The sequence below is a fragment of the Protopterus annectens genome, chromosome 6.part1 (assembly GCF_019279795.1).
Source record: "Protopterus annectens isolate FY-2018-M chromosome 6.part1, PAN1.0, whole genome shotgun sequence".
NCBI lineage: Eukaryota > Metazoa > Chordata > Ceratodontiformes > Protopteridae > Protopterus > Protopterus annectens.
The window spans coordinates 347,772,684-347,787,248 of record NC_056738.1 but is presented as its reverse complement, the minus strand read 5'-3'; the positions used below and the strand labels follow the sequence as shown (position 1 = coordinate 347,787,248).

Sequence of the window (14,565 nt, the reverse complement as noted above, 5' to 3'; positions counted from 1 at the left end):
AATACCCCATCCCAAAACAGTAATTCCAGCCAAAACACAAAACTGCACACTAGTGTAACAAAGTACAATCAAGCAATCTCTCTCACTAACTTCAATGGAAAACACTAGCTAATCAAACATACAAGAACCCAAACCACATACTATCAACTATCCAGCACAATATATCACACCTAAATCAATCTCAAAACACAAATATATTAAGAAAAAACTAAAATACGAAAAATAATGCTTAAAATGAACACAAAACAAGCCAATAAAACACAGGAAAAGTGTATAAAGTATAGCTGTAATATATAAACATAAAAAATAGAAAAATAAACATATTAGTATGTATATATATATATATATATATATATATATATATATATATATATATATATATATATTTTTTTTTGCACACATACAGATACATATACACACTTTACTGCAACAAAACACTAAAAGTATAACCTAATGCCAAATACTTAGAAAATTTACCTAAAAAAGACTGCCCAATGCATCTACACTAAAACAAACTGAAGTATGACATAAGGTCACACCTTCCATTCAAAAAAACCCCACTGCATTTGTATATCTACACCAAAAACGACTAAAACTGTAACACTCAAATTAATAGGAAACATGACAGTAAACAAAAGCAAAACAATTAAATAAAAAATAAATGGAATACATGGGGGGTTGCAGTATAACAGATATCTGGTACGGTAAAGTACGAGAACCAGCTACATGTGAGGTCCTAAGTGCAACAACATGCCACACAATGCATGCCCAAAATCTACAGAACCAGACATTTCATTTAAAACAACCCACAGCACCATATATTCTGTATTTCTCCCAATGGCCTACTTACATATCACCATTACGTAAATCCATGTTTTTGCCACAGGATGTACAATATTTTTACTTATGTAACTTGTATACACATCACTCAAAGCATGCCTCCACAACCTAAGCATATATATATTACACAAGCTGTATCAGTAACTGTAACCATCACTGTGAGATAAGCAGCAAATGCATTAAAAGAACTAGAACAATAACTAGGGAACAACTGCCACACATTCTAGTATAATCTTCCCGTCTTAGTCAATAACAATATAATCTATATCCATTTGATAGTAACAGCCAGCATCTGTTGCATTTGGTGGTTGATTTTACTTCCAGCAAATATCATGCACACTATTATGATATGTTTTCCACTCTTAAGGTACACACAAAGTCTGATTGTTTGCAGCAGTCTATACAAGAGTTTTTTGTAGGCTGAACAAACCTGAATTTCTTCCAGAAAGAGATTTGTTTCTACAAAACTATTGTTCATGAAACCATTTGGACTACAGCAATTCTGCAGAAATTTTGATGGGTTCGGTCGAACTTTAGGATTGGCACCAACCAGTTCACAATAATGAGGAACCAGAGACTTAGGAATCTGAGGAAAGAAGAAAACAATATGTTCAACTTTTTTACTGCACACATTTTATAATACAGGCACAAACATTAATGCATTTAATCCTCCCAGCCTTTGACTTTCTTCCAGGAGTGAACCAGATACCGTCATTGACAGATACACTCCTTGCAGGAGCACTTAGGTTTAGGAGTACAAATCAACAAACTGCTAGGTGAGAGAAAGTCAAAGGTATATAGAAAAAAAAAAAAAAAACTTATGAAGAATGACACTCAAAATAATAAATAAAAGCAAGATGATTTGTGTATTTAATGTATGCTTAGCAGACTGTTATGCTGGAGAATTTCTAGTTGAAAGTTGTGAGGTATGCTATTCCTTCTGGGATGAAAGGACATTTTATTTTTTTTTTATTTTATTTTGAATTTATTAACTGTGGTAGAGCACTGGGCCTATTTTAGTCTCAGCCCAGGGAAAACACACACAACATTGTATTACATACAAAGAGAAAGCCAAAATGCATTACATATGTATGGTTATTCAAAATCAATATCAGAGCTGGCATGGAAGTATAAGGACAACAGATACATGGCACTACATGTAGAGGGACAGACAAAACTCAATACATACATGTATTATATAAGATTCTATATACACAGTCTTATATTCTTACTCCATGATCTGAAATCCAGACATCAAAACTGATGCAAAAGGTGAATCAGAGTGCTGATGGCTAAATGCCGTTACCTACAGAATGTATAAATTATGCTCTCTGGATTATCAGAAGATTCTGAAGAATTGTAACTAAAGTTCATTTGCGCCTCAGGCCCATTTACTTTGTGTTTCTTCTTCTGCACTCAGAAAGTACAATTTTGTACCTACCATAAATGTAAATGTTCGAGTGTTCACCCTGCTGCAGTCATTACACTTGGGTTATCCTGTCGTCAGGCGGTCCCGCAGTCGGCCGGATTTCCAAAGTCTTGGTCCGACGTCGGTTGCTGTCGCCTCATCCCTGACGTCAGTGCGCCAGGGGTACATATATTGCAACCGACGCCATTTTCTTCAGTTTTTCTTGCCCCAGATGTCAGGTGCCCCCAAAAAGGTGATCCAAATTAGTACCAAAAGTTGGGAACCCTGTACAAACACAAAATCCCTTCAGCTAAAAGCAAATACATCAGTAAGGCATAGCAAAGATTTAGCCAGTAAATCAGAGGGGTTGGAGGGAGGGTAACCTGGACTGCAGCAGGGTGAACACTCGAACATCTACATTTATGGTAGGTACAAAACTGTACTATGTTCATCGTGTTACCCTGCTGCAGTCATTACACTTGGGTTGAGTCCCAAAGCTAAGGTAGGGTGGAGGCATCATAGAGGGTTAGTGGAGGCAATGAGGCCCTGCAGAACTGCAGTGGCGAAGCCTGCCCTGGACTTAGAATAAAGAGGTAAGTGATAGTGTTTGGTGAAGGTGTGTACAGAACTCCAAGTTGCAGCTTCTAAGATGTCCTTGGTAGGAACCCCCCTGAGAAAGGCTGTAGAGGTAGCTGTTGCCCTGGTAGAGTGGGATCTAATGGTAGGAGGAACTGGTTTCCCATGATGGGTATGGCAGAATCGTATGCAATGGTCTATCCATTTAGAAATGGTTTGCTTGGGATATGGCCCTCCCTTGAGAAGCTGTAGCATAGGAAACAAAGAGCTGGTCAGTTTTTCTGAAAACCTTAGTTTTATCCAAGTAGTAACGAAGCTGCCTGTGAATGTCCAAGGAATGCAGGAGTCTCTCACCTTTGTTCTGTGGATTGGGGTAGAAAGTGGGTAGGTGGATGGTTTGGTTTAAAGCTACATTGGAAACCACCTTAGGCATGAAGGAAGGATTAGTTCATAGAGAAACTCTGTCTTGATGAAAATTGAGGAAAGGTTCCACTGCCATAAGTGCCTGCAATTCTGAAACTCTCCTAGCAGAAGTTATTGCCAGGAGCAGGGCAGTCTTCCAAGATAGGAACTGAAGGTCTACAGAAAAAGCTGGTTCAAAGGGAGGTAGTGTTAGTTTTTCCAGAACAAAGTTGAGGTCCCATGTTGGTGTAGGAGCTCTTCTAGGTTGTCTAATGTTTTTTGCCCCTCTGAGGAACTGCCTTAGGAGAGGATTTGAAAATAAAGGTGGATTTGTGTCGTAGTGAGCTGAAGCATGGATTTTAATTGAGGAGAAGGAAAGTCCTTTATGCAACATCTCAGCTAAATACTGCAGAATGTGAGGCATATGAGGCTGAGTTGTGTCTTGGCCTTTAGCTTGGTTCCAAGCAGAAAACCTTTTCCATTTGTCCGAGTAAGCCTTCCTGGTGCTTGGCCTCCTGGCTTCTAGAATAACATCCAGTACTGCTTGTGAAAGAGGGGCTGGTTGGATGCTTAATTGATTTGCCATGCAGCCAGGTTTAAGGTTTTGATCTGGCTGTGTAGAATCTGCTTGTTTTGCTGCGTGAGCAAATGAGGTATTTGAGGCAATATCCATGGTGGGCTGTGAGCCATATTCTTCAATAGCGGGTACCAGTGCTGGCGTGGCCAGTCTGGGGCTATGAGAATCATTCGAGGTTTCTCCTTTTTGACCTTCAAAAGAACCTTTGTGAGAAGAGGTAATGGAGGAAAGGCATATGCTGTCAGGTTTTTCCAACTGAAGGAGAGAGCGTCCACTTTCCAAGCTTGATGGTGGAATGTCCTTGTACAAAATTTTGTCAGCTGGTAGGTTTGAGGACTGGCAAACAGGTCTATATTTGGTAAGCCCCATCTCTGAGTTATCATTGTAAATATTTGTGGGTCTAGTTTCCACTCGTGGGGATCTTTGATGTTTCTGCTTAGGTCATCTGCCAATGTGTTTTTCTGTCCTGGCAGGAATTGAGCTTGTAACTGGACTTGGTAAGCCAGAGCTGTGTTCCATAAGATTATTGTTTGCCTGCAAAGAGGGTAGGAATGTGTGCCCCCTTGTTTGTTTATGTACCACATTACTGTGGTGTTGTCCGTCTCTATTGCAAGTTGTCCAGGCTGTAGTAGATCCTTGAAGGCTGTCAGAGCTTTCTGTACAGCTAGCATCTCTTTCTGGTTTATGTGCAGTTTTCTTTGTTCTGCAGTCCATAGGCCTTGAATGCATTGCCCTGCCATGTGTGCCCCCCAGGCATAGTCTGAAGCATCTGTTGTGATAGTTTGCCTGGGTGGCGGCAAGGTGAAAGGCTGACCCTTGTTGAGGTGACATGCCTGTGCCCACCATAGAAATTCCTGTTGAAGGCAGGGAATGACAGATATCACTGTGTCCAAGCTGTGGCTGTGTTGAGACCATACGCTTTTTAGGTACCACTGTAATTTCCTCATATGCAGTTTTGCAAATGGTATCAGAATGCAAGATGCCATGAAGCCCAAAGCCTGCAGAATTTTTCTTGCAGTTAATTGGGTCTTTGTTGCCATTGTCTTGAAATATTGAGTCAGCTGTAATTGCTTGTCTGGTGTAAGATAAGCCTTCTGGGCTGTTGTGTCCAAGCTGGCACCCAGGAATGTCATTTTTGGTTTTGACTTCTTTTCGTTTACTGTGTACCCCAGACAATTTAGTAGATGCTTCACAAAAGCCAGATGTTGTAAGAGAATGTATTTTCTTTCTGCTTGGATGAAGCAGTCGTCCAGGTATGGATATATTTGAATTCCTCTTTGTCTGCAGTATGTAATTACTGGTGTCAGGCATTTTGTGAATACTCTGGGCGCAGTAGATAAGCCAAAGGGCAGTGCAGAGAATTGATAATGGGTTGAACCTGCAATGAAACGGAGGTATCTTCTGCAACTTTGATAGGGACATGCAGGTATGCCTCCTTGAGGTCCAACGTTACCAGCCATGCTTCCTTGCCCAACATGGGAAGTAGCTGCTGTAGTGTTAGCATCTTGAATTTGGGAACTTGTAAGTAAGTGTTTAGAATTGAAAGGTCCAGAATTGGTCTCCAAGCATTTTCTTTTCTGGGTACTAGGAAAAGTCTTGAGTAAAATCCTTGGCCTTGCTCTTGAGTTGGTACCCTTTGAATGGCTCTCACGGCCATGAGAGCTGTAATTTGTTTTTGAGCCTCTGCCCTTTAATTTTGTGGCAGGTTTGGCATTCCTCTTTTTATTGGCAAGGTGTGAAAGTGGAATCTGTATCCTCGTAAAATTATGTCTAGGACCCATTTGTCCTTTGTGACCATGTGCCAGTTGCCTGCAAATAGTGCTAGTTTTCCCCCCAGGGGGGGGCTGACAAAAGAGCTTAGTTTGGCCAACTGAGGTGCAAGTCATTGAGTTTGCCTTCTGGTGGGTTGAGACCTTTCTTCTCCTCCCTTCTGGGTTGGAGTGCCCCATTGACGAGGTTTATACTGAGCTTGTGGTTGTCCTCTGCCCCTTGGGCGCCTGTATTTACCCCTCTGAGGCCTGTCAGTGGCTGGAAAGGACCAATTTTTTGTTGGACAGTTTCTGCTGAAGCGAGGGGGTTGTACTTGTAGCAAATCTTTGATTGTCTGCATTGATTTTGCCTTATCTTCCATTTTCTTTAAAACTTCTTCTGCTTTAACACCAAAAAGAACATCCTGCTGTAAGGGAGCATCTAGTAGTTTTGCTTTAACATGATCAGGCAGACTTTGTTCCTTTAACCAGGCATGCCTACGTATAACTGATCCAGTGACAGCTGCTCTGCAGGAGGCCTCTAAAGAATCAAACCCACATTGCAAGGTATGTTTGCCCACCTGCTCGGTGGCGTGCAACAAATCCTGTACTTCTTTCAATTCAGATTGTTGACGGAGGGTGGTTATCTTTTGTTTTAACTGAGAGATCAGAAATTGCTGATACTTAAGCATATGAAATTGACAGTTTAGAGCTCTCATAGCTAAAGTGGCTGAGGTGTAAACGTTTTTCCCCCATCTGTCTAGTGCTCTTGAATCCCTTTCAGAAGGTACTGGATTTTTAGCCATGGAAGCCTTAGCCCCCTTGGGACCCTGGGAGATAGTCTCTGGGTCAGCTACTGGGCTTTTGTAAAGAAATTTGTGGGAATCAGGTACTCTGTAGTATCTGTCAGGCTTGGCCGGGGCAGGAGACAGAGAGTCAGGGTTGAAACTGGATTCTAAATAGACATCATCCACAATATTCAAAACAGGAGGGATGGCTAGAGGTCTGTGTTGGGGGAGTAAAAGAAACTCTCTGAGCCTATTCTTGGAATCAGAGTAATCCTGACCTTCCCAGTGAAAATGTTCCCTCATAGTGGGTAAAGTTTCCCCAAAAGAGTAATCTTCTGGAGGGGAAGCTGAGGGAATAGAGTCCTCAGCATCAGAATCTTCATAAGGAGAGAAGGAATAGTCTTGGTCCTCAGAGGAATCCGAAGAAATAGACAGTTGTTCAGAGGAAGCAGATTCTTCCTCTTGTCTAGGCCTTTTGTCAGGAGGAGGCTGAGAACCCCTGATAAGAGAAATCAAATCTTCAGCCATCTTGAGCATCTGTTTCTTAGGCATAGGGCCTTGAACAGGAGACTGAAGTGAAGCCTTTTTCGGTTTGGAAGGAGTCTTCGACTTGGAAAACGTTTTGACTGCAAGAGTCGTCGGTCTGAAAACGCCTTCAGAAACCGATGGCGTTTCAGAAGCACCGACGTCCTTGGAAGGTAAATCGTCGGTAGGGCCTGAAGTAAAAGGCTGCGTCGGCCTAGTACATTCCGTAAAAATATCTGTAGTGGTCTCGGTTTCCTGAACTGCGGTAGTCAGAGGCTGCGTCGGAGTCTCACTGATAACCGGAGACCGGATCAATTGAGACCTCGAAATCGGGTTTAGGCCTGGGCTGTCGATCCTTATCCCTGCGCTTTTGGTGCACGCTGGTAGTCGGTAGCTCCGACGGCATGTTATAATTAAATTTTCTGCCAAAAAAGTGTCGTGTGAAATCAAAACGTCTCTTAATAGTACGTTTATTAAATCTAGCACAAAAACGACAAGAAGTGACGTCGTGATCAGGGCCTAGGCAAGGTATGCAATAAGAATGAAAATCCTTATGAGGTATTTGCTTCCCACAAGAAATACAATTGTTAACTTTTTCTGACATCGGTCTGAGGCAAGAAAAGTTTCCCCAACGGGGTACTTAGCTTTATAGAAGACTTCGGTCTGAAATTCAAATTCGAAAATCTCAGGAGTCAGCCGACCGGCACTTGCGAACTGCTTCTGCTTCGGGCACCGCGTGGCAAGAAAGACTGAAGAAAATGGCGTCGGTTGCAATATATGTACCCCTGGCGCACTGACGTCAGGGATGAGGCGACAGCAACTGATGTCGGACCAAGACTTTGGAAATCCGGCCGACTGCGGGACCGCCTGACGACAGGATAACCCAAGTGTAATGACTGCAGCAGGGTAACACGATGAACATCTTCCTTTTTCTATCTTCTCCATAGCAATTGAACACGTCTGTTTCACAGCCTTTTGTCTCCGTCAAAGTTCAAAAACATTTTCAAGGTTTAACATGGCATCTGCCCCAATTCTGATTTAATTTCACGTAAATATTAAAGTAGGGTGATCTCAAACTGGGCAAGTCTACACTCTACTTCTTTAACAGAATCATTTTCCACCACTTTGCCTGTAAAAAAGGAAGCTTCTCTTTGTTTCTCCTCTTCCCAAGACTGATTTAGAGGACAATTTTCATAACAGACTATTCTCTAACATTCTTTCTTAATGCTACCAAAATTCATGAAATACACACACCCAATCAGGATTTTCCTTCCTTTTTTGAACAGCCTTATCCCTCTTTAGTATTGGCTTAATTTCTAGTCCTACCAACCTACCCAAGAACAGGTTCATCACAGAAAAGCAGCCAGTAGCAAATCTGCTAAATTTGGTTTCTGGATCAGCTCTTACCACAACATTCAGTTTTAAATTCTTTGCATTCAGTATTTAGTCACTTACTCCTGCCTCATTATTAATAACCTGTTCATAAGTACGGAGATGCACCTGCACTTTGTATGTTGATGATACAATCTTGTTTTAGTTTAGTAATGCTATCATCTACTCACTTCTGATTACCTAATTCAGCCTTTACTATGGCAGGCATCTAGCTCAGTGTTACTGGTAAAATAACTGCAAGCTTTTCCAACTAGTTCAAAAACATTTTCTATATACATACTCTGGTCGGTTCTCTCAGAGTTAACATAGGATCATAGGAAGTTACTAGGCCATTGGCCCTGAAGCCCTTACAAGCCTAGCCAAGAATTTAGCCCATGTTCCAACAAGTCAGCATCCAATGCCCCTGTTCAGCAGGGACAGGGGTGGAATCCCAGGGGTGTATTTTCTATTCCCATCCAGTTATCCACGTGGTGCTTTAAAAGGTTTAATGAGATACTCTACTTGATGTGCAGTGGGAGTCTATTCCACAGAAGGAGGAGTCTCTGGGACACAAATCTGTCCCGCCAAGAAGTCCTATTGATGTGACACACCAGGTTGAGGTCACGCGTGCAGGTTACTCAAGTGCAGCCTGACTTGCGGATATGCAGCAGTTTCATCAAGGTGGGCTCTGAGATTGCTTTATATGCTAGACAAAGGTCACCTCTGAGGAGTCTGAGTAGAGGGACAGTACCTTTAGCCTATCTGTGTAGGGTATATGTTTGAGGCCCTGGATTCTCCTGGTGAGAAACCTCTGTGGTCTCTCCAGCTGCTGCATGTGCTTTGTGAGGTGCATGCCAAAAGGGGCATTATACTCAGTAATGTGTCTTATAAGGGAAGAATACAGGGATGTTATGACCACCTTGTCCCTAGATGAGATACCCTTGCTAATGAGGTGGGCCATGTAGAAAGCTTTCTGTACAACAGAGGAAATATGGTGGTCAAAATTCAGTTTGATATCAACCTGGGAGCCCAAGTCCCTCACGAATGATTGCATGCTTAGAACCTTGTTATTAATATGATAATTTGTGGGGACAACTCTCCCTAAAGGGGATAATGATGCATTTTCTGGCATTCAGTTTGAGGCCATGTTTCTGGCACCAGTCATTTGTTTGGGTGAGACCCTCTTGGAGGATGTCCACATCACTAGGGGAATTGATAACAGCATTCAGCTTGCAGTCATCTGCAAACTTGGTCAGCCACAGCCCACTGGTTTTGGCCTGCACCTTAGAAAAGTATATCCCAAACAACAGAGGCCCCAAGACCGATACCTGGAATACACCGCTCGTTATGGGTCAGACTGCTTGAAGTGGCTTCCTCTATTTTGACTAGGTGGGTTCCATCAGTGAGCCAGTTTGCTACCCATCTGGTAACATACAGATTGATATCTAGTTGAGAGAGTTTATCTATTATACCCAAGTGAGGAATAGTATCAAAGGCTTTGGCCATGTCAAGGTAGGCGGTGTGCATCCTCACCCATGGCTTTGGTGACTGTTTCAAAGAAGTCGACCAGATATAACAGGCATGACCTCCCCTTGACAAAACCAAACTGTGTGGGATCGAGTCTTTAGAGATTACCAATGTTCTTGTTAATGAGGTCCATGATAATCCGTTCCACGGCCTTGCAGATCAAGTTAAATAGGCTGATGGGTCTATAACTTCCTAGATCAGTGGATGCTCTACCTCTGTGCAAAGGGATAACAGTGGCTGTCCTCCACTCAGCTGGGATGAAGCTGGTACTCAGGCTATGGTTGAATAGGGTGCCTAACAGTGCTTCAAGTTCCTCCCCCAGTTCATGTTGGATGCAGTCTGGAATGCTATCGGGTCCCATGGAGGCTGTATTTTTTGCCTTTGAGAGGGCAGTGACAATTTGCTCCCTAGAGATAAGGGGAGGGGGGCAACTGCTGCGGATGTCCTGATTTACTGATGGGGGGAGAGAGGGGTGAAGTTTTCAATGAACCTGTCTGCCAGCTGGTTGGCTGTATCTTCGGCGTTTCTGTATGTGGTGCCCTTGACCACCAGTTCTGGGCAGATCTGGGTGCTTTCCTTGAGATTGCAGGCATAAGTGAAGAAAGCCTTGTGATTGTCTTCAGTAGATGTGGCCAGTTTGGACTCTAAGTTTGCTTTGGAGGATTTTACTAGTTCTCTTACTTGCTTGTTCAGGCTAAGAGTTCGTTTCTAATTAGGCACCTGCTCCTTCTTGGTCATGGACAGCATTTTTTTCCCTTTTATTATAGAGTTTATTTAACAGGTCAGTTCTTTCCATTATCACATTACCACTGGTACTCGACTATCTCTCTCTCTCTCTCTCTCGCTCTGTCAAAATCCTTATTAACATTCTGATGATCATTCAGTCTAGGTGGAGGACATACTGTCTTTTTATAATGTCCTTTACTTTATCTATGATAAGGCTGATGCTTGGATAAGGTTGGAAACAGACTACCTGAGTAGCCCCCCAACATGTACCATGTAAACCAACATCCAACTGAATTATCTCATTCACTCCAATGGAGAGCTCAAGAAGTTTGCACTGTAACTTCCAATGAGCGGAGCCTAAGCTTTCTGACAGAATCAAATTATGTCCTCACATTTCAAACAACTGTTCATATTTCTGGAACCATAGGTGTTATGAAATAAATAAAAATGGCAAACTCTTCAGCACAAACTATTTTTATAGTGAAAGTATTCTTTAGGCTCCAGGTCTTAATCCAAATTGTAAACACAGTAACTATTACATTTGCAATATTTTGTAAACAACTTACAATATCTCACTAACCACTCAAGTTACGTATATACTGTCAGCAGCATTTTATTCATCTACCTGAGAGCTTTCATATGAGGCTAAGGAGTTCTGTGTTACTTGGTTGTTGAAACATTTAAAACATTTGAAAATTATATCTGCATAAATTAATATCATAAAAACAACATTTAATATCTATTTACCTGTACTAGACAGAGGTCAAATATTAATGCAGTTGAGTTTGCCATTGTGTAAGCTTTAAGATGAAATATTTTAAAACCTTGTACATAGCATGGTTTTGGAATTATTGATTCAAATATGGACAAGCAATATTTGATGCCTAGAGGCGTCAGTAGGAGTTAACTGCAGATGCACTGGAGGCATCACTTGGATGTAATGAGTTATATATAATTTCAGGATAGTCTAATCCTTGGGTGGATTAATTTTAATGTGTGAAAAAAAAGCAACTACATCATTTAGTCTACTTCTTAACAGCAATGACTGCTTCTGACTTCTACTGTATAACTAACAGAAAGTATTTAATGTAACTCTCTTCATTCATACATTCTTTGTAGACATTCGACAGAATCTGACCTGTCTGTGCACATCCAATGAGTGTAGGATCCTTTCCCCTTTATTTTGAGTATTAGGAAAGAAAGTTGGCAAATGGATCGATTGGTTGAAAGCCACACTGGACACCACTTTAGGCATGAAGGAAGGGTTAGTCCTGAGGGAAACCCTGTCAGCATGGAAAATAATGAAGGGTTCCACAGCCATAAGTGCCTGTAGCTCAGACACAGACACTCTTCTAGCTGAAGTGATGGCCAGAAGCAAGGCTGTTTTCCAAAAGAGGAATCTTAAGTCTGCTGACGCAGCAGGTTCAAAGGGGGGAAGCGTGAGCTTTTCCAGTACAAAGTTAAGGTCCCAAGCAGGGGTGGGTGCTCTCCTTGGTGGCCTTAAGTTGTTTGCCCCACTCAGGAACTGTTTGATACAAGGGTGCGATAAGAGAGGTGGCTCAGTGTTGTAATGAGCCGAAATGGCTGAGGCATGTATCTTAAAGGAGGAGAAGGACAGGCCTTTGTGGAGTAGATCTGCTAAGTAATCCAGGATTAGAGGTAGGGAGGGCAGAGTTGTGTCCTCCCCTTTAGATAGAATCCAGGAGCAGAATTTTTTCCACTTATCAGCATAGGATTTTCTTGTACTGGGTCTTCTGGCTTCAAGAATGACATTCAGCACCTGCTTGCTTAGGGTTGCTGAGGGAGAATTCAAGGAATAAGCCAGGCTACAAGATTTAGGGTTTGCAGGTGTGGATGCAAAATCTGTCCCTGCTGCTGAGAGAGCAGGGTTGGGTTCTGGTATAGGTGCCAGGGTGGCACCAGTGACAGGCTGCGCAGGAGTGGGTACCAGCGCTGACGTGGCCAGTCCGGGGCAATCAGAATTGTCCTTGGTCTGTCCTGTCTTATCTTGAGCAGTGGGGGAAATTCATAGATTGAGAGATTTACCCACTGAAAAAATAGGGCATCCACTTTCCAGTCCCTGCTGTGAGGATTCCTTGTGCATAATTTGCTGAGCTGGTAGTTGTAGGGGGAGGCAAAGAGATCCACCTCTGGGGTCCTCCATTTCTGAATCAGAAGGCTGAAGGTGCTAGGCTCCAACTGCCACTCATGTGGGTCTAGGAGATTTCTGCTTAAGTAGTCTGCCAGTGAGTTTTGTTTGCCTGGCAGGAATTGAGCTTGCAGATGGACTTGCATGTCCAAGGCCGTGTGCCACAGGGCCATGGCTAACCTGCAGAGTGGGTAGGAGTGGGTTCCTCCCTGCCTGTTGATGTACCACATAACTGTGGTGTTGTCTGCTTTTATTAGCAGTTGTCCTGGAAAGAGTAGGGATCTGAAAGCTGTCAGGGCGTTCTGCACAGCTAGCATCTCTTTTTGGTTGATGTGTAGATGAATTTGACTTGGGCTCCAGTGGCCCTGAATGCATTTGCCGTCCATGTATGCTCCCCAGGCATAGTCTGATGCATCTGAGGTTAGGATCTGGGCGGCATGGGGTTGAGAAAAGGGCAGTCCCTTATCGTGACAGCATGCTTCTGCCCACCAAAGGAACTCTGTCCTTAGACAGGGTATAAGAATGACTGTTTCCAGGTCCTGAGTATGTTGGCACCAAAGAATTTTTAAGTACCATTGAAGTTTCCTCATATGCAGTCTTGCATATGGAATTAGCAGTACACATGAGGCCATGAACCCTAGGGCCTGTAGTATTTTTCTTGCGGATAGCTGAGTTCTGGTGGCCATTTGTTTGAAGTAGGCTGTCAGACTTGTTTTTCTGAAGTGAGGAATGCCATCTGGGATGTTGTGTCCAAGCTTGCTCCCAGGAATACAATCTTTTCACTGGGTACCAGTTTTGATTTCTTTTCGTTGATGGTGTACCCCAAGGAAGTGAGAAGGTGTTTCAGAAATGTCAAGTGCTGCAACAGCAATTCCTGACTGTCTGCCTGAATCAGGCAGTCGTCCAAGTACAGGAACATTTGGATATTTCTCTGCCTGCAGTATGCAATGGCTGGAGCCAGGCATTTTGTGAAAACTCTGGGCGCAGTGGATAAGCCAAAGGGAAGTGCAGACAACTGATAATGCATAGATTCTGCCATGAAACATTGATACTTCCTGCATGACTCCCTTACGGGGATGTGCAGATAGGCTTCTTTTAAGTCTAGGGTGACTAACAAGGCATCCTTGGCTAGCATAGGAAGAAGCTGTTGCAGGGTAAGCATTTTGAAATTTGGTACCACCAGGAAGGTGTTTCGAATTGAAAGAGCCAGGATTGGGTGCCAAGAGCCCTCTTTCCTGGGTACCAGGAAGAGTCTGGAGTAGAATCCTTGACCCCCCTGCTCTATTGGAACTGGCTGAATAGCTCTGATATTGAGCAGGGAACCTACTTGGCTTAGAGTCTCTGCCCACTGGTTTGGAGGAAAGTCTGAAAACCTGCTTGGGGTTGGCAGTGAATGAAAATAAAATTTGTACCCCTGGGATACAATGTGTGATGGACATCCAATTTTTTGCATGAAGGGCAAGCTTTCCTCCTAGGGGCACAAGCAATTGGGCAGGGCTGGGGAGTGGAGTAAAGAAGTAATTGAGTTTTTTTCCATAAGGAGGTGGCTTACCACTCCCTGCTTTAGGGGTGGGGGCACTCCATTGCTTAGATCTCTGCATACCCTAAGACTGTAGTCTGGGTGGTCTGTTTCCCCTGGGTCTGGTTTGAGAAGGCCTGGATGGGGCTGGAAAGGACCAGTGTTTGGAAGGGCAATGCCTACTGAATCTAGGGGGTTGCACTTGTAAGAATTCTTTAACAGTCTGAACAGACTTAGCTTTTTCTTCCATCTTTTTTAAGAACCTCTTCTGCTTTAGTGCCAGGCAAAGTGTCCTTGTTCAAAGGTGCGCCTAGTAACTTTGATGTGACATGGTCTGGCAAGGTCTGCTCCTTGAGCCAAGCATGTCTTCTCAGTACAGATCCAGTGACTGCTGCCCGGCAAGATGCTT

The 14,565-nt window shown here is 43.1% G+C and overlaps 1 protein-coding gene across 1 annotated transcript in view; it reads right to left on the bottom strand.

Annotated features, from left to right (window-relative positions):
• Window positions 1–14,565, bottom strand: part of SCYL1 (SCY1 like pseudokinase 1) — a 1,581,020-nt gene that overhangs the window by 619,259 nt on the left and 947,196 nt on the right. The window contains exon 6 of the mRNA XM_044075764.1: window positions 1,271–1,426. Coding sequence (XP_043931699.1) covers window positions 1,271–1,426 — 156 coding nt within the window. The remainder of the gene's footprint in view (window positions 1–1,270; window positions 1,427–14,565) is intronic.